Genomic DNA, 26,228 nt, shown 5'->3' on the forward strand with positions numbered 1-26,228 from the left:
ACAAACATGGCATTGTGTTAGCATCTAAGCTAACGATGCTACTGACCACTTTGGCCTGCTCAATCAACGGCAGTCTTCTTACACAAGTGACCATCACAGTCATGAATGCTTTAACAGCTTCTGAAATCAATTGGATCCATTTGCTCAACTTTTCCAACAAAGAATGATGAGAAAACGCAAGCAGCCTCGAAAGAAAGGAAAAGACGTGTCAGCCAACGCTTGTGGGCGTGTCAAGTCACGGAAACGCTGTACGCCCGCAACTTCCGGTTTAACATGTTAAAATAAAAGCATCATACTGAAAAAGGAAATAAAGATGGCAGCATTTACACAAACTAGATTCTCAATTATTTGATGATTTATCCAAGGACCGGCAAGAAGGATGAGCGCCCTCTGCTGATCCAAATAAAACGTAAATCAACTGGCGAGGAAACTAGCAAGTCTTGTTTAGATTTGTATTTCTTTATTTACAGCCAGACAAGCCAACTTGATTCGACAAACAATAAGTTGAACAAACAACCCTCACAGTTCAATTCCCAAGTAGAAAGCGATCAGGTGTGTCAATGACAACAATTAAAAAAATACAAATAAAATGCTGACCATGACCAGCATAAACAAACAAAAAGCGTCTGAAAGGATGTCAAGCGTGCTCAAGGGCGCGAATCTGAACCGCTGTCGTGTCCGTCGCGTGTGCAAATCCTAAAAGAAGCAAAATGTCATGTGACGAAGAGGAACAAACGACAAACATTTGCTCACCGAGCTGACGCAAGGCCGCCATCTTGCCGTACCTGTCCCCTGCGGGTCTGACGTCACTCCAGCAGTCCGCTACCGCTTTTTGCATACTAGCGCCGCCCGCTGGCCTGTCATCAGGACTGCAAAATGGTTGCTTTTCACGCCACAAAAGTCAGTGATATGAAGAAAAGTTATTTTGTCTTTTTTGACATTATTTGTCTTTCATGAACAGGATTGTTCCCAACAATTCCATACGCGTGTGGAGTTCGCGATTGTGGAGTTTGGTCTGGAAGTGGATGATTCCGGATCAGCTTCAGGCGCCAAAGTGCCGCCATCTCCTGGCCAGTTTGGGAAATGCTGTCGGTGACGACCACTGATCTATATATATATATGCTGGATAGCCGATAGCCAAGACTCTTTTGCGGTTGCGAGGCCGCCATATTGCTCCTCCCAAGAAACGTTTCTCGGCGTACGATGCTATCCATTTATAGTATGCAAATTGGAGAATATTTGAGACAGTACTTCACAGAAATATCATTTAAGACGTTTTAAATGTATTAAACACAGACAAGAGGACGTCAGACATTTTGCAACAGAAAATTCAACGGCTTGCACTGGCGTGTATGGGCCAGCGGTTATCAAGTCATATATACAGGTCAGTGGCATCGATGTTGACTACATTTCAGAGTGCATTGTGGGTAATTTTCGCTCCCAGCCACGACGAAGTGTTTTTCGAATGAAAGCAAAACAAGCTCAAGGGAAACAAACTAAGGTCACATTTTGTATCCCGACTTGTGTAAAATAAACACATAGCAGAGGATCAGACAACGGCTCGTTTTCCGTCCTTCAATTTCCAATTTTAAGCGACAAACGGCTCAATCCCCTCAAATGCAGACAGCAACACTGCCTCCCCGTGGACTGGGGAGGAACTGGCCTTTAGACGCATCTCGAAACAGCGGGGTTTGTCTCACAAATAAATGCGCGTGCGCGGCGATAACCACCGCCATTTTTTTCCCCAAGTTAAAAGCAAAAAAATAAGTCATTTTTCTGCCAGCTTATCATTCCATCCTTTTCACAAATTTCATTCTGGAGTTTGGGATCAAGTCCAGCTGACGTGACACATTCACGATACGCACAAAAAAAAAAAAATCCAACCCACAATCATACTGTAACTTCTTTTTTTGTTTGTTTTTTATTCAGTCAGTGTGCGTTATAATAAAATAGATGATCACATCACATGAGCGGGCGCCCACTTTTACTTCCTCTTCACGACAAACAAAAAAACGAAGACAAACGCCAAGAAAACATTTCACTCGGTTATCTTGTTTAGCTTTTTTTTTCCTCTTTTCTTTTTGACAGTTGGGTCGACTTTCCACGACGAGAACAAAGAACAAGTATAAAGTGCAAACGAGAAACAACACAAACACGGGAAAAGCATGCGGGACGTGTTGTCATAGCAACACACAAACAAAAGTCCGTTCTCGCATTCGCCGGCAGTCAAAAAGTTGATGCCAATCGCACTTCCTGCCTCCTCCTCCTACTTCCTGTGTCAAAGTGCACGATGGTGCGCGTGCGCCGCACGTTACCCGATTACCGATCTTGGATTTCTCCACCAACTTGTCCTCCTTCCAAACACTTCCTGCCACGCCTCCCTGCCGTTGCCATGGAAACTGCCAAGATGACGATCTCGTCGTCACATTTCCCCAAAAACACGTCGTCGTCCATGCGGCTTTAGTGCAAACAAACGTGTGAGCTAAGCTAACACGCTAACAACAACAACAACATTTACTGCATGAGAACATTTTGCCCAACATTGTGATCGTCGTTCTGGATGATGACGTCATCGCAGCAGCCATCAATCCATTGGAGGTCAGCGGGTCATGTGATCAGTCTTGGGGGGAGGGGTTATGAAAATACACACGCACATGTCAATAAATAAACTCGCACACACAAAGTGAAAGCGTGAAGGTGGGCGCAAAGAAAGAACCCAGAGCGGGTTCTGACCCGTCGCTGGCCCCTCCCTCCCAAATCAAACTTCCTGTTTGGGCTGGGGAGGGGGCGTGTCCTACAATTGGATGGACGGAGGAGGAGTCGCTCGGCTTCATTCATCCCATGCTGGATTTCCGCCGGTGAGAAGGATGAGGGGGCGGGGCTTTAGGGGCTGCCCGCCGCCTGGTCTTCCCGCGTGACCGCCGAGGAAGAGGACGACGGCAGGTTGCCGTCGACGGGCGTGAGGGTGATTTCCACTTTGGTGGGCGGAGTCTTGTTGTTGTTGTTGTTGTTGCTGTTGGGGCGGGGCGCCTTCTGGATGACCTCCACCATGGGCGGGCGAGCCGACGGCGGCGCCAGCTCCCAGCCGGCGTTGCCTGCGTTCTGGAAGAGCAGCAACGGGCGGGCGCGGCGGTCCGGCTCGGGAGTGGCGGCGGCGGGCGTGGCGGCGGGCAGCGCGCTGAGAAGCAAACCCGGCGGCTCTCGGATCACCAACTCCAGCACCGACGACGACGACGCCGCCGCCGCCGCCGCCTTCTGGATGACGCCGCCCGTCATGGAGGTGATGACGGGCCCGTGAGGGGGCGGCGGTTGAGGCGGCGCAGAGGTGGGCGGAGCCAGCGCGTCCTCCGGCCGCGGTTTCCTCGGTCTCCCGCGTTTGCGTTTGACGGGAGGGGCCGGCGCGGCCTCCGGGGGGCGCTTGGCGGCGCCGGACGCGGGCGGCGGGGGCAAGGGCGGCGCTTTCTCGCGCTCGTACGACAAACAGCTCTGCGGGACGATCACGAGGGGCAGCGGGCCGCCCTGCTGCTGGGACAGCGTCGCCATGGCGATCACCTTGACGCCGCCGCTCGCCGGGCCGCCCGCCGACCCGGCGCCCGAAGCGTCTTTGGGCGCCAGGGAGGGCGGCGACGAGCGCAGCGGCGGCTTGTCCGGGCTGCGGGGGAGGATTCGGGGAAGCTGCTTCATGTACGCCTCCACCTGCCACACACGCGCACACATCAGCGACAGCGACGATTTCGTGATAAATGGAGATTTCTATATTTGTCGGCCAAAAGATGAAGTGTTGGAACTCGGCAAGCGTGGCCATATTTCGAGTTGCTTTCCAGCCACTGGAACTGCTGCATTGTTGATGGCTTATTGAGCAGTTACTTGGCGGGCCACTAGGGGGTGCACCTCAAAGGTTGTGGGGAAATGGACGCAAGTCTTCGGGCAAAGAACAAGACTGACTTGTGGCCGACATTTATCTGTCCTCACTTTTGCATGTTTCCTTGGAAAAAATCTTCGATTTTAACTATTTCTATATGTTTGGATTTTCGAAGGACAATATCTGAGGAATGTTAATATTGAAGTCAATGTATTGATTGACTTTTGCAAAGTTCCAATTTTCGTCTTATGGTAGATGATGGTGGATTTATGACCTGAGCGATCGTCCTATTGTGACGTAATAGTTGTCGTGTATTGCATCATGATCGTGATCATACGGAGAGGAGATTGCCACCCGTACGAGAAACGTTTGATGTTTGCGTGACTGTAGCGCCCCCATGTGGCCACACAGCAGACGGTGCAGACGAAAACTGAACGCGGCGACGAAATGAAGATGAAAAAATGTTCTGACCTGCTTAAAATCCAAAACACGCGTGTCGGCGACCTACCGCGGGCCGCAGAGAAGAGACGGCGGGAGAGGGCGGAGCCTCAGGCGGCAGCGGTTTGGCCGAGGGCGCCGCCTTGTCGGCGGCCGGCGGCTTGGACGGCGACGAGGAGGCGGAGTCTCCGCAGTCCCTCTGAGGAAACAGGAAGCGGTGAGCGGCGACAGCGGACGCCAAACCGCCGGGGCCGTGGGGGTCACCTTGAGGTCGGCCAGCGGCGTCTTCTTGATGACCTTGTGCGGCCTGGCGGGCCCGCCGGCCAGCGCGGCCGCCGCCACCAGCTCGGCCTGGCTGCAGCGCGGGTTGACGATGTGCTCCTGGATGAGGTGTCGCGCGATCTCCACCACCGTGTCGAAGGAGCGCTTGAGGATCTTCTGCGCCCAGTCGCAGATCAGCTCGCACGCCGCCTCCGTCACTTCCTGCTTGTACGTCTGCACCAGCTCCGTCAACTCCGCCTGAGCGTCGGCGGCATGAAAAAAGGTCACAAAAATCCATCAATCAAAAAATGATCTCATCCTCATAACCGTTTATTAGGGATGGAACAACATCGATATCACCATATGACAAGATCGGGCTGCTCGCTTATGGGGAAAATAATTATCAGCATTATTTTGGCAATAACTGGAATCGCAATTATTTATGTTTTGGTACAAAACACCAAAATGTTTACACTTTTAAAAATATTAAGACCAATCAAAAATTACAAAGACTATAATTATGTAAGTTCCTTTTGGACAAAACACAATTGATAATAGTAGATATTTATAATAATATATATTTATTCATGTTGGAGTGCAGAATGTGCACTGTGCAGTATTTATTTTCCAATACAAAGCAAGAAAATGTTTAAAGGTACAATATATATATATATATTTAATTTATTTGAAACGCTATAATTACACAAGTTGATTTTAAAATTAATACAATTAAAGTTTAAAATGAATTATTGTTTATTTATTATTATTATTAATCAAATAAAATGTATTAAAAAAAAGGTGCAATTGTATAAATTTAAACAACTAAAAAATTTGTATTAAAAATCTTTTTTTTTTTTAATGATGATGCTGATTTTGTAATTGTGGAGTGTAATAATTGAAATTGTCATTAAATTTACACAGCCCTTGGTCACGATATGATAATTATTATGATATTTTGAGGAGGATGGCAATACACAAAAAAAAAAGCCATAATATTGTAAAAAAAAAAAAAAAACAATACTAAAAAAAAACAATATTGTGCATTGCGCTTTTGTATATTACAGCAAATCAAAAATATGCTAAAAATGTTAATAAAAACTCTATAAATATGTGTGCACTGAAACACAGGAGGGCCAAAACATGTCTTATGAAAATGAAACTGCATGAAAACAAACAACTGCCCAAATGGAAAAATTTTGGATATCGTGACATGCCGCCGGCGAAATATGGCGGCAGTTTGAATCCGGCGTGAATGCGTGTGCGCGCGTACCGGGTCACTCTTGAGGTCGAGGTTGGGCAGCAGCGGCATGTTGAGGACGCTCTTCCTCCTGATGCCGCTGTAACAGTACGTGTCGCCGCAGCAGTTAGGGAAAGCACACGTTGGCAAAAAGGAGGCGGGGCGGGGCGGGGCGGGGCGCGGCGCGGCGCGGCACGCCCGCTCTCCACGGCAACAAGGCTGAAGGATATTTGGACTGTCCTCGTCCGCCGAGCCGTCGGGCTTTAATGTTGGGGAAAATGTCTCGGATGATTTTGCCAAAGTTGGCGGCGCTCAGCGGCCGATGCTGCAGGTTGTCGCAGTAGCGCCTGCAAAAGGGCACGGGATGCTCAGACGGCGCGGCCGGCGGGTCGTCGCCCTGACGTGCGCTCACCTGTACGTTTCGTAGACGTCCTGCTTGGGCAGACACGTGTCCGAGTGCTCCTCCAGGTGGCTGCGGATCCAATTGCACGTGTGAACTTGTTCCGCCGCCGTCAGCAAACTGTCGCCGCCGCCGCCACCGCCGCCGCTACGCACGCACGCACACAAGATTGGTTTGGAGGGGCGGGGCAGGAAGCGGAGCGGTGGTTATTAGAGTTCGCCAATTTTCATTTGACTCAGCGTAGTTTTCATTTGGTTTGGAGGATTGTTTTTTCAATTGACTTTGTTTTCACGCCGCTTGTGTTACTTTTGATTAGTTGGAGATATTTCATCAATGCTTCGTTTTAGTTTGTTTCAGTATTAGTTTTAGTTTTTAAAAAGTTCCAAAAACTACCCGCAATAATGGAAATTGCCGTTCATTTCAAAATAAAAAAATTCCCATGAATTATACATATTTTTTGTTTATTATGTTCTTTCGTTTTGGTATTATTTTTACTTTATTATAAATGTTTCTTTTTTAATTTACATTCATTTTTCCATTAAAATGTTTTTTTTTTTATTTACTTATTACAGTATACAGCACAGTATATATATTTTTTCATTTATTTATTTATTTTTTTTTGTTTTGGTATAACTTTTAGTTTATTATGAATTCTTTTTCAATTATCATGTTTTTTTTCCCACTTACAATAATTTTTTCCCCATTAAAAGTATGTTTTACTTGTTACTTGTTAAAAAAAAAGTACGTTGTAAAAAAATTCTGCAAAACAGCAAGGCTGCGAAAGATAAACGTGCGATAAAGGAGGAAACACTGCATACGTGCGATATTTAAAAGAGCGGCGTCATCTTTTGGTACTTTTCCATTGGCTGCTGCTAGCTAGATGATGTCACTTGTGCGCGACACGCTTTCAAGCGTATTCCATATTGGGATCAACATGAAACGAAATGCAGACCTCTTGTCGCCGGCGCCGAGGCCCGACGGCAGCTGCAGGTACAAGTAGAGCTTGTCGTTGTCCGAGAAGCGCTGAACGTCTTGCTGTCAAAACAACAAGACACGATGATGTCATCAGCATGCGCCAAACACCACCACCACGGCGGCAAGGACGCGCTTCTCACCAGGATCTGCTCCACTTTCAGCTGAACGCTCTTCCTGCAAGGCAAGACAAACAAAGAGAAGGTGAGACGCCCCGACGGGCGTTTGCGCGTGACGTTGTCCGTCCGCCGTCCGGCGTGTCGTACGAGATGTTGGTCTTGAGCTTCTGCAGCAGCATGCTGGGCTCCGTGTCGCCGTCGGGCGCTTCCGCCTCGCCCTCCTTGCCGCCGCCAGGGTGGCGCCGGTGCTGCTGCTCCTCCTCCAACATGCGGACCGCCCACTACGCGGCGCTCGCGCGCGCCATCTGAATCTGAACGCATGCAGATCTTCATTCGTGCATTCCAACAAGACGCAAAAATTGCCACTTTGGCCCGTCGACTTTGGAAATCGCAATTCATACACTTAGAAAGGTCCACTTCAAGCCGTCCAGCATTTCAAAGAGCCTTCTAGTGGGACGTCACGTTTAAGTGCGCCCCCTTGCGGTGGAGGGCAGGGCGTGAATGCGAGTGAATTACAAAACAATCCGTTCAGTTCAAAATTCTCGAGCCGTTCCTGCGTGACTCACATTTCAAACAGTGTCAACAAAAACGAATCATTCCATCAACATTTCATTGAATAGCGTCACAGTGGGCACACATTTGGATGAAGCCCACCAATACACAAGTAGTTAACGCTAATTGGTAATGCAAAGAGAATGAGTTGCTACTTCCGCCGCCCGACACCGGTTCGACCCCGGGTGGAGGAGGCAAGTGACGCGAGGCTGCCTGCCTGCCTGCCTGTCGCCATGTGTCGGCTTCGTTAGCACCGAGCTAAGCGGCTAAGCTAGCCGCCAAACTAGCGGACCGCCGCGGACACGACGTGAGCACTATTCGAGTGGTCGTCGTCGAAAATGTCACGTCGCGAGCACACGCACAAAATGGCCAACACGACGACATCACAAGACAAACGACGCGAACGTTTTTCTCAGGCTAGCTAGCTAGCTACCGCGGCTAGTTGCTAGCAAATAGCATCGGCTAGCATGCGACGAAGCGCGCCCTTGACTCTTCCCCGGCTCCATTCGACTTGGAAATCATTCCCAAACGCCGGCAATGATTCGCCTTGTTAAATGGCGGCATCACAAATGACGAGCGTCACGGTTAGGACTTTTAAACAAGAAAAGGAAAGTACCTGAGCCAAGATACAGCAAAAAATAGCCCTTAAGATTATTTTGTGATTGGACGACTCTGTTATGTCTGCCTGACTACAAAGCGCACGTCCATTCCCATTGGTGGGGGTGCGCTAACCTGCCCGGATACCCAAATCTGGCCGCGTTCCATTCGTCGAGGCCAAACATTTTTCTGACGGAGATTATTCGGATTGGACAGGCGTCGTCTGGTCTGCCCAGTTACGAGACGGATGATTTTGATCTCGGCTATTCTGCATGGCAACATCACAGCAAAAATAATCGTGTGTCTGGCAGAAAATATGGAACGCAAATCAACTTCTCATTTGATACATCTATATTCACACGTGTATACTTAGAAAAGGAAAAACTGGACAATGTTTGGTTGAACACATTTATTGGAACAATACAAAAGTAACAAACACAAAAAAAAAACATTTGCGTAAGAGCAAAGAAACTGGAAGTGTGGCTCCCTCTGGTGTTCATTCAAAGCCACTGCAGGCAGACAGACAAAAGACCATACACAAACGTGTACTTCTTATTGCACCAAAAATGAATATGGACTTTTGTGGGGACTTTTGCCACCTTAGTTTGCTGCGGATGACCCAGACGAGACCTTTGACCCTTACCTGACCAGGTGAGCAATATCCCAGTTGGTTTCGCAAGACAGCGGGCCCACAATCTCCACGCCCTCCTCGGTTACCATGGCAATCTCGTACTGAAAGGACAACAAAAATGGCCGTGATGCACTTCAATCAGGAAGTGGCGTTGCCGCGCGTCGGTCGTGGAACGCACCCTGTTGTAGGAGCGAGCGTCTCGGTAGTAGAGAACCTTGAGGCAGCGCTCCACCAGCTCGCGCGCTTCCTGTTTGCTCACCTCCACCTTGTTCCCCAGCGCCTCCCGCATCAGAGGCTGCACGCACGCACATGCACACGGGTGGTCAAATAGGCGGCCACCGAGCGTATTCTGAGGGACGCCAGGACGACTGACCTGAGCCAGGTAGGCGCCAAAACCGGTGGCCACTGTGGGGGCCTCGTAGGCCACGCCCAGCTTGTCCACGTAACCCAGGAAACTGCGGACAAAAAACACGTCGCTCGTTATTCACACGTCTGTTGCCGAGGGAACTCAAACGTCACAATGAAGCCAAAACAAATGCAATGTTCGCATTTTGCCACTGGAGGGCGCTGTCGCGCCATTCGTGGCACTCACCAAGTTAGCTTGAAGAAACAAATAACACAAAAAAGCGGTCACAGGCAAGTCATTATTCATAAGCTAGTTTCAGTATTTGTTTGTTTGTTTTGTTTTAACAAAATGTGTATTACTTGTGCACAATATTCAAAAGGCAGCATGGGAGTGACGTCATCTGAAGGTGCTTTTCCATTGGCTGCTGCGAGATGACATCACTTCTGTGTGACACTTTCAAACGTCCGGTTCATATCCAAATCAATCGACTTCAAATCACATTTGAAGGGATACTTCACTGATTTAGGGCCCATTATAGCAATAAAAAGTTCACATTTTGTCTATAATTAATTGATACTTTCATTATTTTTCACATACAATTAGTATACCTTTAAAAAGACATTTTGCAACTTGCGGTCGACTGAAAATGACATCACAAGGGCCCAGGTAACCAATCACAGCTCACCCGTTTTCTCGGTTTGGTCATGTGACATTCACAAGCTGCGCTGTGATTGGTTACCTGAGCCCTTGTGATGTCATTGTCAGTCGACAGCAAGTTGCAAAATGTGTTTTTAAATTGTACATGAAAAATAATGAAAATATCACATTTATTAAAGGCAAAATATTAATGTTTGACTGCCAAAAATGGCTAAATAAGTCAAGTATCCCTTTAAATAATCCCCAAAGGCACACGCATTCTATTAATTGCCAAAAACGAAAACAAAGGACATTTTTTTTTGCGATCCTTAGTTTTAGTTTTGTAAACATAAAATGTAGTTCCAGTTCGCTTTCGTTTTTATTACGTTTTTTTTAAAGTTACAACTTACAAGACATTTTGAGCCCTCTCTTTCACAAGTATAATCACCCCAACCCCCCCATTAAAACCCTGACGTATACGATCTGACACATATGTTGCACAGATAATCCATTAGAGGGCAGTTTCACCCATCTGATGGCTTTTCCAGTGACCTTGCAAGATTACCCTAATTGATAAAGGAGAGACAATTAATAGTGGGAAATGTTTTTATCTGATTTTTGTAAACATTAATATGTTTAACATGTCTGTTTATTATTATATTTTTGTCACAGTTATGAATGTACTAATTTAAAGCATTGTGACCGGATGTATCAAATTTGACACAAAAGAAAAATCATATGTGGAAGTTGAATTTTTTTGAATGTTTTTTTTTTGTTTGTTTGTTGAAAAGGACTAATAAATAAATACTGTATTTGCAAATGTTCTCTCATCTATTTCATGGTACAGGCTTTGGTGCCAACCGACCTGCGTCCGCCGTAGAATCCGCCGATGACCACGGTGTTCCACAGTGGGTTCATCTTGCAGCGCCGGTTGTACATGACCCTGGTGAGCCACGAGTGCATGGCCTTGGGGCTGTAGCTGTGGCCGTCGCCCAGCAGCTCCTCGTCAATGCTGGCGGTTAGAGGGGGGAAAGCTGACGTCAGATTACGCGCAATTTTTGTCTTCACGCTCAAACAGAGTTGACACGTACACCATCTGCTCCATGACCTGCTTCAGGTACTGGTAGTCGGCGTAGTCGCCCGACGCGCCCAGGATAGTGCTGTTGTTCACCTGGCCAAAAACAAACACACATTACCAAACAAACATTCTCAGAGATATATAGACTTAATAACAGTCAAACTAAGTTGGCACGTAACGGTCCTTGTGCAAATTTCGGGTCATCTTGACATGTCAACTTTCTGGAAGTTGTGCACGGACGTCAACAAGCGTCACACCTTCATGAGTCGGGAGATGTTGCGGAAGCGGGCCAGGGAGCCGTACGAGCCCAACATGTCGGCCGCCATCACCACGCCGCCCGTGAACTTGACCGCCAGCACCGACGTTCCCGTCACCATGGGGGTCCTGCGCATTATTCACATTTCAACACAATTCAAACTTACGTATTCCTTCTTGTTGTGTGCAATATTCTGCCATCAACTACGCAGACCAGAAGAAAAAAAAAAAAAAAAAAAAAAAAAAGTTACTCATCATGATCTTGATTTTATTTTGAACTTAACATTTGTGTCTATGTGATGAGAATTTGTGGCCATGAAATCAGTATAACATGCGCACGAAATAGTATTTTCTGGGTTTAATATCATTCTTTTGACCAATTCTCACATCCGGGTAGGCAAATGGAGGAAACCTTCATTTGTGACCAATTCAATACGTCATGTGCTCTCTATATATATTTTTTTTAGAAGGTGGCCTCCATTTGTTTGCTTATCGCACAATTGGGTCCAAGTGTTGTGGCAGAAGGAGCCTAATCAGTTAGCTTAGCATCAGTTAGCTCGACGATGATACAGCAGCTGGAGGCGCTCAAAGCGAAAGTTAAACAGCTTCACGTTAAAAACAAACATAACGACGAAAACTTGGCTGCTCACAGCGTGTGCCGAACCGGACCGCCAGCCGAAGTCTGCCCGACGTCGCCGCCGCCGCCCCGGAGCGAGAAAAAGGCGCCCGGTTTCGGTCCATTCTCCCACAAGTTGACGTTCAAGCCGCTCGCCGCCATGTTGGGGAAAATCTTTGCCGGAAGTGACGTACCGGATGACGAGGCTTGTTGGCGAAAGTTTTATTTTTTTTTGTGTTTTCCTTTGAGGTGAATTGTTTGATTTTCTAATATTGTGAATGTTAAGAAGAAAAGATGGAAACTTTGAACTGGTGTTTATGTTCTAATACTGTAATTGTTAAAAGAAGCGGTTGAAAAAAAAATGGAATCGTGAAACCGGAAGCCAAGCCTTTTATCTTGAAAGCTTTCACCGGAAGTGGGCTTCACCCGGTGAGACTTGACTTTTCAGAGCGCTTCAGAACTTGAACAAGAGACGCAAGCGCATTCCGAAAGTCGCTCGTTGGCTGCTTTTCTTTTCAGACGGAGGTTAAGAGCAAACTTTTTTTCATTCATTTCGGTGCCGCGCGCTCGCCATGCTGCGCTTGGCGGCGCTTCGCTCTGCTGCGGTTCGACCGCGGAGGCTCCCGCCGCCGCCGCCGCCGCCGCCGTCTGCGCCGTGGCGGTTGCTCGGAACTCACGGGCGCAAAGAGGCCAGGGAGCCGCTGAACTCGCCCAGGCGGGCCAAGGAGTTCATCTACCGCCTGCAGCCCCGCGAGAGGGCCTGCTTGCTCAAGGAGCTGCAGGACTTTGAGTCCATCGCCATCGCTCAAGGTGCGTCCCTTTTTATACGCCTCACTTCCGGCTTTGAGACTCACCTGGGGGCCTTCGAAACAATGGGCGTGGCCTACACCCCAGCGCCGGCCGTGATTGGTCGCGCGAGTTTTAATTGGACATCCGGGAACTCTTTGGGAGTTCGTCAGCCCAAAGACATGTTTGTCTCCACTGGAAACATCAAATCATCCTCAAAAGATGACTTTGTTCATGTGACTCACCATATTTTTAGTCCTAGATTTTTTTTTCTGACCACCTATGTAGAAGTACCTTCTAGAAGTCCAAATTTGATAGGTTTTTTTTTTTTTTTCTCCCCCCCCCTCCACAGAATCGTTGGAACCTTCACCGCCAACCGCGGCTCAGATCCGATATGGTGAGTTTCATCAAAACTAAATTAGGACTAAAAGGACGCAAACTCACCTGGCGCCGGTTTGCTGGTTTCAGTTTTATTCCACAATACGCTTCCCTTCATCGGCTTTGGTTTCCTGGACAACGCCATCATGATCTCAGCCGTGAGTTTTTCTTGCGTTGACGTCAGCTACCGGGCATGGAAATGATGTACTGCATTGACTTTCGTCTTCCTGCAGGGAACGCAGATTGAGCTTTCCATCGGAATCACGCTGGGAATCTCCACCATGGCCGGTAACATGCTATCATTTCAAAGAAATCGTTCCCAAAAAGTTGGGAGTTGAGTTTAGCGCGGCCACCTTCCATCGCAGTGTTCCCACTAGCGCCCCCGGCTGGCCCGGAGGATCATCAGCACGACCGTTGCGAACGTTTGCAAATGTTTTTTTTTTTTTCTCTCTTTCTTTTGTGCCCGCGCAGCCGCCGCCCTGGGGAATCTGGTTTCCGACCTGGCGGGTCTCGGGTAAGAACTTTCGCCGCTTGCCTCCAACAAGTCTTGAATGGCAATTTTGGAGATGTTATCGGATTGTGATATTTGTTGCGAGCAGGCCGAGGTTATTTTAGTTCACGAAAACGAAGGAAAAGCTCAAATTCAAAAAACGAAAATGCTCTCAGAAAAACAAAAACTAACAAACTACATTTTATGTTTACAAAACTAAAAAAAAAAAAAAGTTAAATAAAATAAAAACGAAAATGCCTTCTAAACAATGAAAACTGAAACTACATTTTCCGAATTAAAACTACCTACATTAAAAAAAACAACAACTCAAGAACTAAAATAAAATGAAAACTATAATAATAATAATAATAATAATACCATCTGGCAGCAGCCAATCGAAAAGCACCAAAAGATGTTGCCTGCCCACGGTCCACAATTTGTTTCAAAAACTCAAACTCCTTCGGTACCTGCAATCTGTGCCGTCCATCTCATTTTGCTTTCTTTTTTTTTCTCTCCAGCTTGGCAGGTTACGTGGAGGCGCTGGCGTCCAAGCTGGGCATGCAGGTGCCGGACTTGACGCCCAAGCAGGCCGACATGTGGCAGACCCGGCTCAGCTCGCACACGGTCAGGCCGACGCCCGAACCCCGCCCGCTTCGCCGCCATTAATCACGTCCGTCCGTCCGTCCGTCCCGCAGGGGAAGGCCATCGGCGTCATCATCGGCTGCGTCTTGGGAATGTTCCCGCTCTTGTTTGTCAGCGACGACGACGACAAGAAGAAGAAAGCCAAAGCGGCGACGTCGTCCTGATGTCTCGTCAAGAAGCACCTGCGCAATTTCCTCACAACATTTCCACCGCAATTGTGGAATTACGGCTCCATAACATTCATTCACACGCCAAATGGCAAAATGATTGACACGCTTTCCATCATTGGCAGGAGAAAAATATTGTCTTGTGGTTGCAATCGTTTTCATGGCTTCAGTCCACTTGTGACATTCGGGAAAGTTCTCCTCTCCGATGCCACCGACGGGAAAAATGGAATGTTATTTTGCTGCGTCTCGCACCAAACACGACTTTTTTTTTTATTTTTTTTTATTGCTGGATATATTTTATGGCAAAATAAAAAATAATTTCATTAACAACATAAAATAAAAGCAAAATGCTTTTTTAAAAACACTAACTGAAAATACATGTGATGTTTACAAAAAAAAGTAAAATAAATAAAATCAAAACAAAAATGCCTTTCAAAAAATGAAAACGACCAAACTTGATTTTGTTTACAAAACTTAAAAAAAAACACTAAAACTTAAATAAAATAAAAAAATTGTTAAATAATAAAATAAATAAAACCGAAAATGCCTTTTAAACAATAAAAACTACATTTTATGTTTACAAAACTAACAAAAAAATAAAAGTAGAATAAAATGTTAAATAAAATGAAAATGCCTTTTAAAAGACAAACTACATTTTGTTTGCAATACTAACATAAAACTAAAATAAAAAAAGTTAAATTAAAAATGAAAATGCCTTTAAAAACTAACAAACTACATTTTGTGTTAATAAAATGAAAGAAATGCACAAAATAATCAATAAAAGTAATAAAACGTTTTGTTTGGCAATATATTTACATCTGGATGATTTTGTTGCCCTAAAAAAATAATAATAAAAAGAAAATAGCCAAAAATGAAAAGCCCGATCATTTTTCTCCTGAAAATGACGCGATTGATCAGGACTTGGTTTGCCATCACGTGACCGCCAGGTAAAAAATCATTTTGTACGTCAGCACAAATGCAGTCTGTCATAAAACGCATGTTAAAAGTTTACATGGCAACAATGCAACTAAGTTTGGGTTTTTTTATTGCTGGAAATATTGCAGTAATATTTTGTGGCTTGTGTTGCAGAAATTCCTGGAAAGTTTTGATGGAAATATGTCACAAATGCATTGAAATAAAAGAAAAATAGAGTTTGTTTGTGTGTGGATCGCATTTCTTACGCACGCACATTTTGGAGAGCGCAACATTTGTCACTCGAGAGTCGATGGAAAACAAAAACAAACCAAAAAAAAAGTCGTGTGCTAGCCACGGTTATTTTACTCAACAAAAACAAATTCAAAAAATAATTTCATTAACAAAATAAAAAGGAAAATGCCTTTTTAAAAAAAACTAACTGAAAATACATTTTATGTTTACAAAACTAAAATAAAAATGTAAAATAGGTCAAATAAATAAAATAACGAAATTGCGTTTTCAAAAATGAAAACTAACAAACTACATTTTTTTGTATAAAACTAACAAAATAAAATAAGATAAAGTCAAATAAAAAGGAAAATGCCTTTTAAAAAATGAAAATGAAGTGAAAGTACATTTTACGTTTGCAAAATGAACTATTATTCGAGCAGAAATTGAATGTGACTGGAAGTGGTTTCATTGGGATACGAACCGGAATTGGGTACATGCCACGGAAGAGGCGGGCGGGACTTGCGTGATTTTGCACACGAGCTTCGATTCCGGTCCGGGTTGCGAACGCGTATTGAGTATTTTTGAGGCAAAGTGATGCGGCCGCCTCTTCCGTGGCATCGAGCCCAGAATGAGGAGCTTTGAAAGTGGGTCACACACGAGTGACGTCATCTGGCAGCAGCCAATAGAAAAGCGCCAACAGATGACGTCACTCCTCTGCTCTTTTTGATACACTGCACACAAGTAATACACATTTTTTTCAACAACTAATACTAATACTGAAACTACGCATTTATTAAATCACTAAAACTAACCAAAACCACAAAAACAATCTATGGACGGAAACATCAGATTCAAAGGGACAATTTTTCCAAAATCTTTTCACTCAAATTTCCATGTGGCCTTCCAAACAAACAAAAAAAGTGACGAGTAAGATGACATTTCAAAATGGCGACTCACGTTTGTCGCGGCATTGGCAGCAAAAGTTCTTCGAGTCACCTTCAGTCGCGCTTGCTGCAAACAAAACAAACATCACAATTTCAACTATTTCCTTTTATTTTGTCAACAAACATTGCAAGCACACTTCCTGTTTGCACTTGTCTACTTCCTGTCTTGCTGGGACCGCAAGGCCAACACGCACGCACGCACACACGTGACGAGACAAAAAGCGGGAAGGAATGTCGAGGTTGCGTTCCAAGTGCCTTCAGTGTCTGTTGCCACGGCGACCGACGCCCTGCGGCCGCTCGCCGCCACAGGTCGATGACATCACTTCCTCCAAGAAACTGAGAAGGCAAAAAAAAAAAAAAGGGAAGGTGCGCATCAGTCACTGATCTGAATAAGTGCCTGGATAGCCAAGACTGGACGCCATATTGCTACTCCCAGCAAAAACATTCTGTTAACATGACTGTCATGTGAAAAATACAGAAATGATGAATTCATAATAAACTAAAAATCATAGCAAAACGAAAAAACAGATAAAAAAAATGCAAAAAATACATATTGTGATATATACTGTACTGTAACATTCAAATATGGGAAAAATGAATGAATGAAAAGCATTTCTAATAAAGCAAACGTGAATGAAAAAGGTGTATAACGAAGAGATTTTGACAGGTGCGTGCGTGCGTGCGTGCGACCTGCTGGTGTTGAGCACGGTGCTCCCGCCCAGGACGACGCGCACGCCGGGCGTGTTGCGGTTCAAGTTGTAAACGCAGAGCGCCTCCTCGTACGTGGCTCCTCCGATCACAAACGCCAGCACGTCCTGAGGCCTGCACGCACGCACGCACGCACGCACGTGGCGACAGTCAGCTCGGCTCGGCTGGCGCCGGGCGAGCCGTCGTCACGGTTACCTGTCCCTCAGGCTGCTGGAGCCCAAATAGGGAAACTGGCTGTCCTTCAGGCGACCTTTCAGCAGCTGGTCCAGCGTGTCGTGAAGAAGCGGCTGATGTTGCGCGTACACGTTCTCCACGCCCTGCGCACGCACGCACGCAGTCACATGACGCATGACGCAGTCACCTCCCAGAGGGCGAGCGCTCGCGCACCTTGAGGCCTTTGAAGAACTGCTTGGTGATGGCCACGGCGTCCGTCGGGGTCATCAGGTCGCTTCCTCGGACACGCTTGCCGCCGTACTCCACCACGCACTCCACCATCTCACACGCACACACAAATGGGACACGTTTGCGGCCAAGGACACGGACGGACGTGATCGGGGATCCCCGACTCGTTGAACAATTTTCACAACTTTTTCATGTACAGTGAAGAGCTTTCTCCTTGCTGTCGACTGATGATGTCATCACCTGTGCTGAGGTCACGGCCAATCATGACTCGCCGGCACATACCATCCACTTAGTTGATTTTTTTTTTACTTGATAAAAAATAGTGAGCACCCCAGCACAACCCCCGCCACCCCGCCGAATATTATATTATTATATTAGATTTATTATTATGATCTTTCTGATTATTATTGTTCTAATAATAATGAGCGGCACGACGGCGTGGCCTGCCGGCGAGGCGGGAGTAGCAAGATGCTTGCACGGACGCGTTGGGGCTGTCCGGTCGTGGCCACAGGCGAGCGCAAGGGGAGCAAGAACGTGGGCGTACCTTGCGGCGGCGCTCGGACACGCCCCTCCTGGCCAGCTGGTCCATGAGGGCGGGCAGCACGCCGGCGCTGTGGCGCTCGTAGCGCAGCGCGTAGAGCGCCACCAGCCGCACGGCGTCCAGCTCCGTCACGCGCGGGTTCTGCAGCAGCCGCCGCACGTTCTGCGCACACGACGGCAGGTTGAGGTCGAGCGCGCGGCGCGACATGGGCGCCGCCGCGGCGGTACCTGCTGCGCGCTGCTGTGGTCGTTCTGGCAGGCCAGCTCCTGCTCCACCTCCGACACCTCCATCAGGCGGCGCTCGGCCACCAGGCGCGACAGCTCGCCCACCACCGTCACGTGCTTGGACACGGCGCCCGACATCTTCTTGAACTGCGGGTAGTTGTCCACGAAGGCCTGCCGGGGCCGACTCGGCTCAGTGGGCGGGGCAAAACGCACGCGGACGGCGGCGGCCGCACCTTCATGTCGGAGATGGACTCCAGCTTCTGTTGGCCTTTGGGTCGCTTCTTCTGGAAGTCCTCCATCAGGTTCTTGATGTTGCTGCCGATCTCGCCAAAGTTCAAGTACAAGTTCTGAAACAAAAACAATTCCTGTCACGAATGTGACACGAGGGAAGGAAAACAAACGGAAACAATCCAGCGCTTTTCATTTTGATGGTGCTGGAGCTCATCGAGTGACACACAATTGAGGGCCCTTTCGGGCTCTTCTTCTTCTTCTCTGCAAACGATGCCATTTTCGGGGACCCAAACATTGACAAAAACTCACCAAACTTGTGATATTATGAACTTGTCATAACCACGTGACTCTATCGCGCACCCTCGCATAGGAAAACCAAAAGCAATCGCAGCTGGGGAAATTGGCAGGCACGTGCAGCGCCATTTCGCAACAGGCCACGAGGTGGCGAGGCGGCCATATTGCTCCTCCCAACCATCCAATCTATTTACAATATCCAAATGGAAGAACAGACTTTGTCGAAATAGCATCATTTATGCTGTTTTGCCTGAATGAATGATATGCTTCATGATGCTTCGTACCGTGTCGATTTTTGTTCATGAAAGAATTCCAACTGTAATTCTTCTGCCAAATCTGATATTGGGCTCAAAAGAAAAAGGTGGTGGTGAAAGCAGCACAAGCCACTTGCTACATTTTCGACTTGTTCCAAAACAGTGACCACCCCAGCACAAACCCCGCCCCCCGGCCTTCCTCTATAGTAGTGGGAGGAGCAAGACGGCCGCACTGTGACTTCAGCGTGTTTCCAGTCCGAAAAATGGCAAATCCTGTTGCAAAGGAAGAGAAACGAATTGCCAGGCCCGAATCCAACACGGTGACTCTCTTATTTTGCGGCTGCTTCCAATCGGGAGCGGAAGGCGGACGGATGTGTGATGTGTCAGCTTGGGCAAACTCACGTTGGCGTAGAAGTCGTCGCTGTCGGCGGAGAGGACCACCTCGCGCAGGTCCTTGCTGATGCCGGGAACGCCCGACAAGTCGATGCGGTTGTTGTTGAGGCCCAGCAGCTCGTGCACCATCGCCTGGTACGTCCACTGGCAGGCACGCGGGCCAACAGGGAAAGGGAAGGAAAAATAAAAACTCAACTCAAGACTAAACGAGGGGGCGGAGCGTCACCTGGTTGAGCAGCGGCGTGATGGCGTCGTCGCTGCGGTCCAGGATGAGCAGCAGCGGCGGCACTTCCGTCTTGCGGAAGTCAAACAGCTCGTACTCCTTGGTGATGATTTGCTGCGCGGCAGAGAGGTCAGAGGTCAGGTGGCCCCGGCGCCGCTCGCCACCGCGCTCGCGCCCACCTTGACGCTCTGGGCCAGCCGCTTGGCCATGTCGGAGGACAGCTGGTAGCGGATCATGGGGCACTTCTTGAGCGCCAGCAGGAGCGAGGTCAGGCCCTGCGTGCAGCGCCACAGCGCCGTCGGGTCCCAGACGCCGCCCTGTCGCCGACACGCGCGCACGTGAGCCCGCCGCCAACCGCCGGCAAAATCCCGCCTTTCCTACCTTGGCCACGGCCGGCAGGTTGAGGGAGAACACGTGAGGATTGACGGCGATGAAATCGCCGTAAAACTCCTGCGCAAGCACACACGCGCGCGCTCCATTAGCACCGGGGGAAAAATAACCATGTCAGCCATCTTTGCTTTGCTTTGCGTTAGGTGATCGCTCATTTCCAGAACCATCAAATGGCTTCTTCACCAACTTTCACATTTGTCGACTTGCCAAATTAGAAATTTGCACTTTTCACAAATTACGAGTGTGACGATAAAGATCGATATCACCATCAATTGTGATACTTGGTCTCCCAATAGATTATCGATGTCGCTGACTTATTGAGCAATTACTTGGCAGGCCACTAGGGGGAGTGCCTCATAACATGGGCGGGAAAATGGACACAAGTCTTCAGAAGAAGAAGACTCATTAGTTTACTTGTTTTTTTATTATTATGATTAATATATATATATATATATCTAATATAAATAATAATAAATAGATTTATTATTTTTTATTATTGTATTATGAATTATTCTTTATTTTCTTTTTATGTATTTTTTACTTTATTATTTATTGATATTATTATCATCATCATCATTATTATTATTATTTTGTAGTGATTAGAACATAATTCACCCACGGAAGGTTGGGACGAAGGGGGAGTTTGTTGGGATGAAAGGATGAAAGGATAAAAGAACAAAATGTTGGTAGGTCTGTGAGCCTCGCGCAGAGTGAGTTGTTGTTGCTGTTAAACGATGAGAAGCTGATATCAATAAACCGCCGGTCTTTGGCTCCGGACTTCAACACTCTGCCTCCGACTCCCGTCACTGCTCGCTACAATTTTCTGATTACTTTTATCCTTCGTAGATGATTGTGGATTTATGACCTGAGCAATATATCGATAATTGCGGTATTGTGACATCGTGAGATAATCGTTGCATGGCATATCGTATTGTATTGCGAGGTACCAATAAATCCATTTTTATTGTCATAACTTGATCGTGACGTTTTCCTTCTTCTACTCTCTAATGTAGCGACAACTTAAGTGTGTATCAGAACGTGTGGAACCACACTGCCCCTACGTGGCCAAATTGGGTACAACATGAAGAGCATCCCAATAAAGATGCACACAAACAAGGGGCAAGTCAGTCTCAAATGATTGAAGTCAAATCCATTTGGGGACATTTCAAATCAAACAATATTGTACGAAATTAGCGACGCACGCGAGCGAGCGTCGCTTTCGGCTCACCTGCACTTCGGCGACCACTTCCTGTTCGTCAGCCTCGGCCAACGCTTTGATTTCGCTTTTGCTGATCACGTTGCTGAAGTCTGACATATGCACGCAAACACATACAAATATGAGTGGCGCGCGTATGTATGTGTTCCAAGATGGCGGCCGCCGACTGCGCGTTCTCACAGATGAAGTAGACGCTGTACTTTGGTCGTCTCAGCTCCTGGATCAGATGCTCCACGTTGTCCTGCGTGCGACACAGAACAAAAAGAAAAGAAAAGAAAAAACCCGTCACCTGCTGCTCTGCATCGCCTCATGACGATGACGAGGACGAGGACGAGGACGAGGACCTTGGTGGGTCTGAGGAAGCAGACGGCCTTCAGGTGTTTCATGCTCTCCCTGCCGTGAGAGTCGATGCGCTCAAACAGGTACACCTCCTTCTGCAGGATCTCCGACTGCGTGTACACCACGCTCACCACGCTCGTCTGCGCACGCACAAGCAAAGACATTGGATGGAAATATGGATCTCAACAGCTTTTCTTTCCACGCCATTGGAAGTGACGCATTCGGGGTGGGAACCTCGGCCTGCATGGATGCGGTCGCTGCTCGGGCCCTAATAATACAAAAACTAAGCTCATGAGTCTCGTTCGCCTGAAGACTTGCATCCATTTCCCCGCCACTCTTATGAGCCGCTCCCCCTAGTGGCCCGCCAAGTCATTGCTCAATCAGTCATGAACAACGGAGCTCGTGGCTGTATATTAACTGCCTACAAATATCGCAATACTTGCGTAGTCTCGCTCTCGTGACTCCATACGTGGAAAACACGCACTGACCAGACCACAAACAAACAAACAAACGAACAAAAACTATAGGCTGTCAGTAACGGTGGCAACGTAAGATGGCTGCCCACTGGCTTCAGGGTCCTTATTAGTCCGTGCTGTCCACCTGTCAAGTGGCTGTTGCGCGCAAATGCGCATGCGCAAGTCTAGACGCCGTCGCATTATGGGGAAAAGGCTCATGTTTTTAGCCTACGACGTTCCAACGACTTTATCAATACGTTGGAAAGACACTTTGCAGTCCAAACTGACAGTGTGGACTCACTCACTCCCTCACTCACTCACTCACCGTCTCCTTATCCATGAGCAGCACCTTCATCCCGGTCCCGCTGCTCTCGATCATCTTGGAGATGTACTGCTTCACCGCCAGCGTCACGTTCATGGCGGCCGTCAACAACAACAACAACAACAACAAGGACAATAACAAGAGCCGCCAAAAGACAAGCGGGCGTCCAGGTGAGCCTGGAAAGGAAAAAAAAAACCTCGAAGCGCACTCAACTACGTCCGCTGATCCTCCGCCAGCTGCTCAACACAACACAAACTGCTGAGGAACCGTCCGCGGTGCGCATGCGCGACACGTCGGCCATTTTTGAGGAAGTGTCTTTGACGACCAACCACAACATTCAAAATAAACCTCGGCATCAGAGAAAAACAACAAAGAAAGATTATCAGCCAGCGTGAAAAATAATCAAAGTATAATGCGCAGAACACTGTTTGTTTGTGGACCCTTCAAAGCAATAAAAGTTTCTCTTCACAAATATATACCTGTATTTGGTTTTACTTTGACGAGTGACCGAACGCGACCTTAATTCAACGAAATAAGACTTGTCAAATATGAAAGAGGTGCATTATCAATACGTTTCCTTTTCCACTTCTGTACTTGAAAGCAAAATGATTGTCTTTTTGGAGTTATCGCAACACAAAATGTTTGTTGAATAAAAAAAATATTCAATGACTCTTTAGTTCCACGATAATAAAAAATAAAGGTGTACTGATGTCACAATAAAGATGATAAACATCACATATTAGTTTTCATGTGCTTTATTGTTGCTATGACGTCATCCATGTTCTGTGACCTTGCTGATCTCTGACGTCATCACGACTCCCATTCGACAGAACGAGACTGGATTTGTTTGGGCGTATTGAACAATTTTTTCAGGTCAAAATGATTACATTAAACAATTAAATTCCATAACATTTGGACATGAGTGTTTTTCCACAATTTATGCTCACGTTTGACATTTGGACGGCTTGACAGAATCCTAATAAAACATAAAGGCCACACACAGAAAGTAACCCTTCAAATTCCAGCTTGTTTTGTCTGCATGCTTGTAAACAAAGTTGGAACACAAACTACAAGGAACACATTTGCGTCAACAAACTCAAATGAGAAGGAAACCGTTTGCTTTCTTCAAAGGGGAGCGCACACCTGCGCATGCGTGACTTTGCCGTTTGCTAAAGGCCACGTTGCCTTTTCATGTTGTACTTGCTGCTTGGAGATCAACTTCATCATGCGCGCGCATGTGCCCGCGATGAAAGGCGGCTATCAGCGCACGAAATGCCAAACCAAAAGAAAAGAAGCTTGAAAGCGTCACGGTGACGTCACCTCGCTCGTCTCCGATTGGACGACCCCATCATCAGCGAGTCCAACAAACGCATCAGAAACATTTCTCAAAATTGTCGCGTGTCGATCTGGTGATGAGAGAATCCAAACTCTCCGTTCATCCTTCCAACCCGATTGTGCAAAAATCCACAAAAAGTTGATGACAGAGCAATTAAGGAACTGCGCGTTACGTGCACGTTTTTATTTTTTATCACGAGTGTAAACTTGACAGCGTTTACACTGTAAACAAGATCTTTGTGACTTCGTGTCTGTGAAAAGCGCTGCACAAATAAAGCTTGCTGACCGACTTTCTTACGTACTTACGTGACGGCGTGCAAACAGGAAGTCGTGACATGGGCAGGTTTTTTTTTTTAACTTTATTGCGATGTACAAAACAAACAAAACAACATAGGGAGATTGCCAGAAGGAACATCGTGCATACATTAAGACAAAAAATAATACAATTACAAAAGCGTCAATAATAAGGAATTACACAAGTGTGAAAGCAAAAAAAAGGTGAAAATCAAACACAAGGGAGGCAAAAAGACATTTAGATCTTTGACGATTGATTTTCTGTTTCTTGAAGAAAATGGATGTGACAAGGTGATACTTGACAGGGACAAGGACAAGGACAAGGACAGCGAGCGAGCGAGCGAGCGATCGGCGCCGCAGGTGTGGGACGCGACACGTGTCACATTTGTTTTATTATCCGCTTTTCTTTTGTGTCTGCTTGCTCGTTGACAGCAACTTCAACACTCGCTGGCGGCCATCTTACGACAAACTGCGGTTACGTCTCAAGGAGACTGCCACCTAGTGGCACTCGTGCATCATTCAACTTGTTTCCAATTGAGTGCCTTGAAAAAAAATCAATTTTTGGAAGAGAATGACTTAGCCGTTAGCATGCTAGCTGGACGACACAAGACTTTGATGCAAAATGGAGTCAAACGCGTTGGTGCGCTGGCGTCCTCGCGGTCGCTCGCTCGCTCGCTCGCTCGCTCGCTCGATCGATCGATCGATCGATCGGTCGCTCGGTAGGTTCAGTAGCAGCGCAGGAAGAATGTGTTGCAGGCGGCTCCTCGCAGGCAGTCGCACAGTCTTCCGATTCGCGGTCCGTGCTTCATGGCGCAGCGCTCGCCCACGTCGCACTGGCCACGCCCACGCACGCACAAAACACAAAACGCAAAACACTTTTGGATCACGTGTTCTTTGTGTGGCGAAACAACATCAAATGTGTCCGTTCTCACCCGCGGGATGAAGCTGGCCTTCTTCTCCAGCGGCAGGCCGGCCACGCCTCCTGACACGCCCCCCGCCACGCCTTCCGCCTCATCCAGGAAGCCGCGCAGCACCTCCGCCTTCACGCACACACGCGCCAGCCTTATCAGTACGCATGAAGAATGTGTGTGCGTGGGTGGGTGTGGTCAAATGCAGCTTGCTGATTTAGTTGGAATTTTTTTTTTTTATGTGTGCAGTATTTAAAAAAAGACACAAAAAAACAAAACACGCATGGGAGCGACGTCATGTGAAGGTGCTTTTCTATTGGCTGCTGCGAGATGATGTCACCAGTGTGTGAACATTTTCAAACGTCCTCATTCCGGCGGTTAATAAATAAATTCAATAAATTGCACTTCAAATCATATTTCAAATCATCCCCAAAGACGCGTGCATTCAATTCATTACTAAAGAGGAAAACAAAGCACATTTTTGCTGTAATTATAGTTCAAATATGAATAAATCAATGAATAAAATAAAAAGGAAAACTAACTCAAACTCCAATTTTATGTTTACAAAACTAACTCTAATTTTATTTTTTATTTTTTTATTTTTAGTTTGAGTTTTTTTGTTAGTTTTGCAAACATAAAACGGAAAGTTTCAGTTAGTTTTCTTTGAAAAACAAAAACAAAATAGTTTTTTGAATTGTATATTTTCCGTTGCCTAAAATAAGATTTGGTGACGCGTTACGGGCCAAACTTTGAGTGGCTCCGAAACAGGAAGTGTGCACGCAGTCACACAAATGCAATCGTGACGCACCAGGTCGTCGTTTTGGAGTGGCGAGAGTCGTTCTGGATCGGGCGCGGGCGGAGCCTGCGCCTGGGCGGATAACCTTTGACCCCAGCAGGCCAGCGTCAACAGGGACAGGCACACGTACGGGAAGAGGAACGCTCGCGTGCAGATCTCCATCGCACCTGCAGCAGCAACAACAACATGGTTGACATTTTGGAATTTGAGAAAAGACAAGTTTGAAATTGAAATTGTTACCTGTTTGTCACTTTCCAATTGCAATTCTGGTCCTTGTGGTGGTTGTGATGTTTGCGCGCGTCGGCGTTGCGCCGCCTTTTATGCCGTCCTCTGCCCCTCCCACCCGCTCG

General features: G+C 46.9%; 5 protein-coding genes across 6 annotated transcripts; 1 reads left to right on the top strand and 4 right to left on the bottom strand.

Annotated features, from left to right (window-relative positions):
• Window positions 1-440: 440 nt before the first annotated feature.
• On the bottom strand, window positions 441-8,671 carry rfx5 (regulatory factor X, 5). 2 transcript variants are annotated; one of them, XM_077506231.1, is made up of 10 exons: window positions 8,458-8,671; window positions 7,437-7,600; window positions 7,314-7,347; window positions 7,151-7,233; window positions 6,211-6,345; window positions 6,029-6,145; window positions 5,832-5,910; window positions 4,565-4,819; window positions 4,371-4,499; window positions 441-3,696 (listed from the first exon to the last, which is right to left on the bottom strand). In XM_077506231.1, exons 2-10 carry the CDS (start codon window positions 7,556-7,558, stop codon window positions 2,884-2,886), a joined length of 1,767 nt encoding a protein of 588 aa, XP_077362357.1. In that variant the 5' UTR covers window positions 7,559-7,600; window positions 8,458-8,671; the 3' UTR covers window positions 441-2,883. The 2 variants fall into 2 exon arrangements, with proteins under 2 accessions (XP_077362357.1, XP_077362358.1); XM_077506232.1 differs by lacking the exon at window positions 8,458-8,671 and adding an exon at window positions 7,691-8,451.
• Window positions 8,672-8,832: 161 nt separating this feature from the next.
• On the bottom strand, window positions 8,833-12,202 carry psmb4 (proteasome 20S subunit beta 4). Its single transcript, XM_077506236.1, has 8 exons — window positions 12,035-12,202; window positions 11,387-11,513; window positions 11,143-11,222; window positions 10,917-11,063; window positions 9,443-9,524; window positions 9,248-9,364; window positions 9,082-9,170; window positions 8,833-8,947 (listed from the first exon to the last, which is right to left on the bottom strand). The coding sequence occupies exons 1-8, from the start codon at window positions 12,160-12,162 to the stop codon at window positions 8,935-8,937; spliced, it is 783 nt and encodes a 260-aa protein (XP_077362362.1). The 5' UTR covers window positions 12,163-12,202; the 3' UTR covers window positions 8,833-8,934.
• Window positions 12,203-12,212: 10 nt separating this feature from the next.
• On the top strand, window positions 12,213-14,876 carry tmem65 (transmembrane protein 65). The gene is made up of 7 exons (XM_077506237.1): window positions 12,213-12,810; window positions 13,139-13,183; window positions 13,255-13,322; window positions 13,398-13,452; window positions 13,636-13,678; window positions 14,173-14,278; window positions 14,350-14,876. The coding sequence occupies exons 1-7, from the start codon at window positions 12,573-12,575 to the stop codon at window positions 14,458-14,460; spliced, it is 666 nt and encodes a 221-aa protein (XP_077362363.1). The 5' UTR covers window positions 12,213-12,572; the 3' UTR covers window positions 14,461-14,876.
• Window positions 14,877-16,644: 1,768 nt separating this feature from the next.
• vps45 (vacuolar protein sorting 45 homolog) lies at window positions 16,645-22,865 on the bottom strand. Its single transcript, XM_077506233.1, has 15 exons — window positions 22,549-22,865; window positions 21,774-21,908; window positions 21,610-21,670; window positions 21,442-21,521; window positions 20,205-20,273; window positions 20,003-20,140; window positions 19,827-19,937; window positions 19,610-19,744; window positions 18,662-18,775; window positions 18,432-18,599; window positions 18,208-18,366; window positions 17,649-17,756; window positions 17,457-17,578; window positions 17,244-17,375; window positions 16,645-16,889 (listed from the first exon to the last, which is right to left on the bottom strand). The coding sequence occupies exons 1-15, from the start codon at window positions 22,639-22,641 to the stop codon at window positions 16,811-16,813; spliced, it is 1,704 nt and encodes a 567-aa protein (XP_077362359.1). The 5' UTR covers window positions 22,642-22,865; the 3' UTR covers window positions 16,645-16,810.
• Window positions 22,866-23,284: 419 nt separating this feature from the next.
• Window positions 23,285-26,215, bottom strand: cart4 (cocaine- and amphetamine-regulated transcript 4). Its single transcript, XM_077506243.1, has 4 exons — window positions 26,119-26,215; window positions 25,891-26,045; window positions 25,107-25,214; window positions 23,285-25,007 (listed from the first exon to the last, which is right to left on the bottom strand). The coding sequence occupies exons 2-4, from the start codon at window positions 26,038-26,040 to the stop codon at window positions 24,900-24,902; spliced, it is 366 nt and encodes a 121-aa protein (XP_077362369.1). The 5' UTR covers window positions 26,041-26,045; window positions 26,119-26,215; the 3' UTR covers window positions 23,285-24,899.
• Window positions 26,216-26,228: the final 13 nt, after the last annotated feature.

The sequence above is a fragment of the Festucalex cinctus genome, chromosome 19, assembly GCF_051991245.1.
Source record: "Festucalex cinctus isolate MCC-2025b chromosome 19, RoL_Fcin_1.0, whole genome shotgun sequence".
NCBI classification, from domain to species: domain Eukaryota; kingdom Metazoa; phylum Chordata; class Actinopteri; order Syngnathiformes; family Syngnathidae; genus Festucalex; species Festucalex cinctus.

Coding starts and splice junctions, on each gene's coding strand:
- vps45 (XM_077506233.1), bottom strand. CDS start 22,641: ATGAACGTGACGCTGGCGGTGAAGCAGTACATCTCCAAGATGATCGAG. Junction 18,776..19,609: donor GCGACGACTTCTACGCCAAC/GTGAGTTTGCCC, acceptor TTTTTGTTTCAG/AACTTGTACTTGAACTTTGG. Junction 17,757..18,207: donor TGTCCGAGCGCCGCCGCAAG/GTACGCCCACGT, acceptor TGTGCGTGTGAG/ATGGTGGAGTGCGTGGTGGA.
- cart4 (XM_077506243.1), bottom strand. CDS start 26,040: ATGGAGATCTGCACGCGAGCGTTCCTCTTCCCGTACGTGTGCCTGTCC. Junction 25,215..25,890: donor CACTCCAAAACGACGACCTG/GTGCGTCACGAT, acceptor GTGTGCGTGAAG/GCGGAGGTGCTGCGCGGCTT. Junction 25,008..25,106: donor AGGCCAGCTTCATCCCGCGG/GTGAGAACGGAC, acceptor GGGCGTGGCCAG/TGCGACGTGGGCGAGCGCTG.
- tmem65 (XM_077506237.1), top strand. CDS start 12,573: ATGCTGCGCTTGGCGGCGCTTCGCTCTGCTGCGGTTCGACCGCGGAGG. Junction 13,323..13,397: donor ACGCCATCATGATCTCAGCC/GTGAGTTTTTCT, acceptor GTCTTCCTGCAG/GGAACGCAGATTGAGCTTTC. Junction 13,453..13,635: donor GGGAATCTCCACCATGGCCG/GTAACATGCTAT, acceptor GTGCCCGCGCAG/CCGCCGCCCTGGGGAATCTG.
- psmb4 (XM_077506236.1), bottom strand. CDS start 12,162: ATGGCGGCGAGCGGCTTGAACGTCAACTTGTGGGAGAATGGACCGAAA. Junction 11,064..11,142: donor CAGGTCATGGAGCAGATGGT/GTACGTGTCAAC, acceptor TCTAACCGCCAG/CATTGACGAGGAGCTGCTGG. Junction 9,171..9,247: donor ACGCTCGCTCCTACAACAGG/GTGCGTTCCACG, acceptor TTGTCCTTTCAG/TACGAGATTGCCATGGTAAC.
- rfx5 (XM_077506231.1), bottom strand. CDS start 7,558: ATGTTGGAGGAGGAGCAGCAGCACCGGCGCCACCCTGGCGGCGGCAAG. Junction 7,234..7,313: donor TGAAAGTGGAGCAGATCCTG/GTGAGAAGCGCG, acceptor TTGTTTTGACAG/CAAGACGTTCAGCGCTTCTC. Junction 4,500..4,564: donor CGCCGCTGGCCGACCTCAAG/GTGACCCCCACG, acceptor CTGTTTCCTCAG/AGGGACTGCGGAGACTCCGC.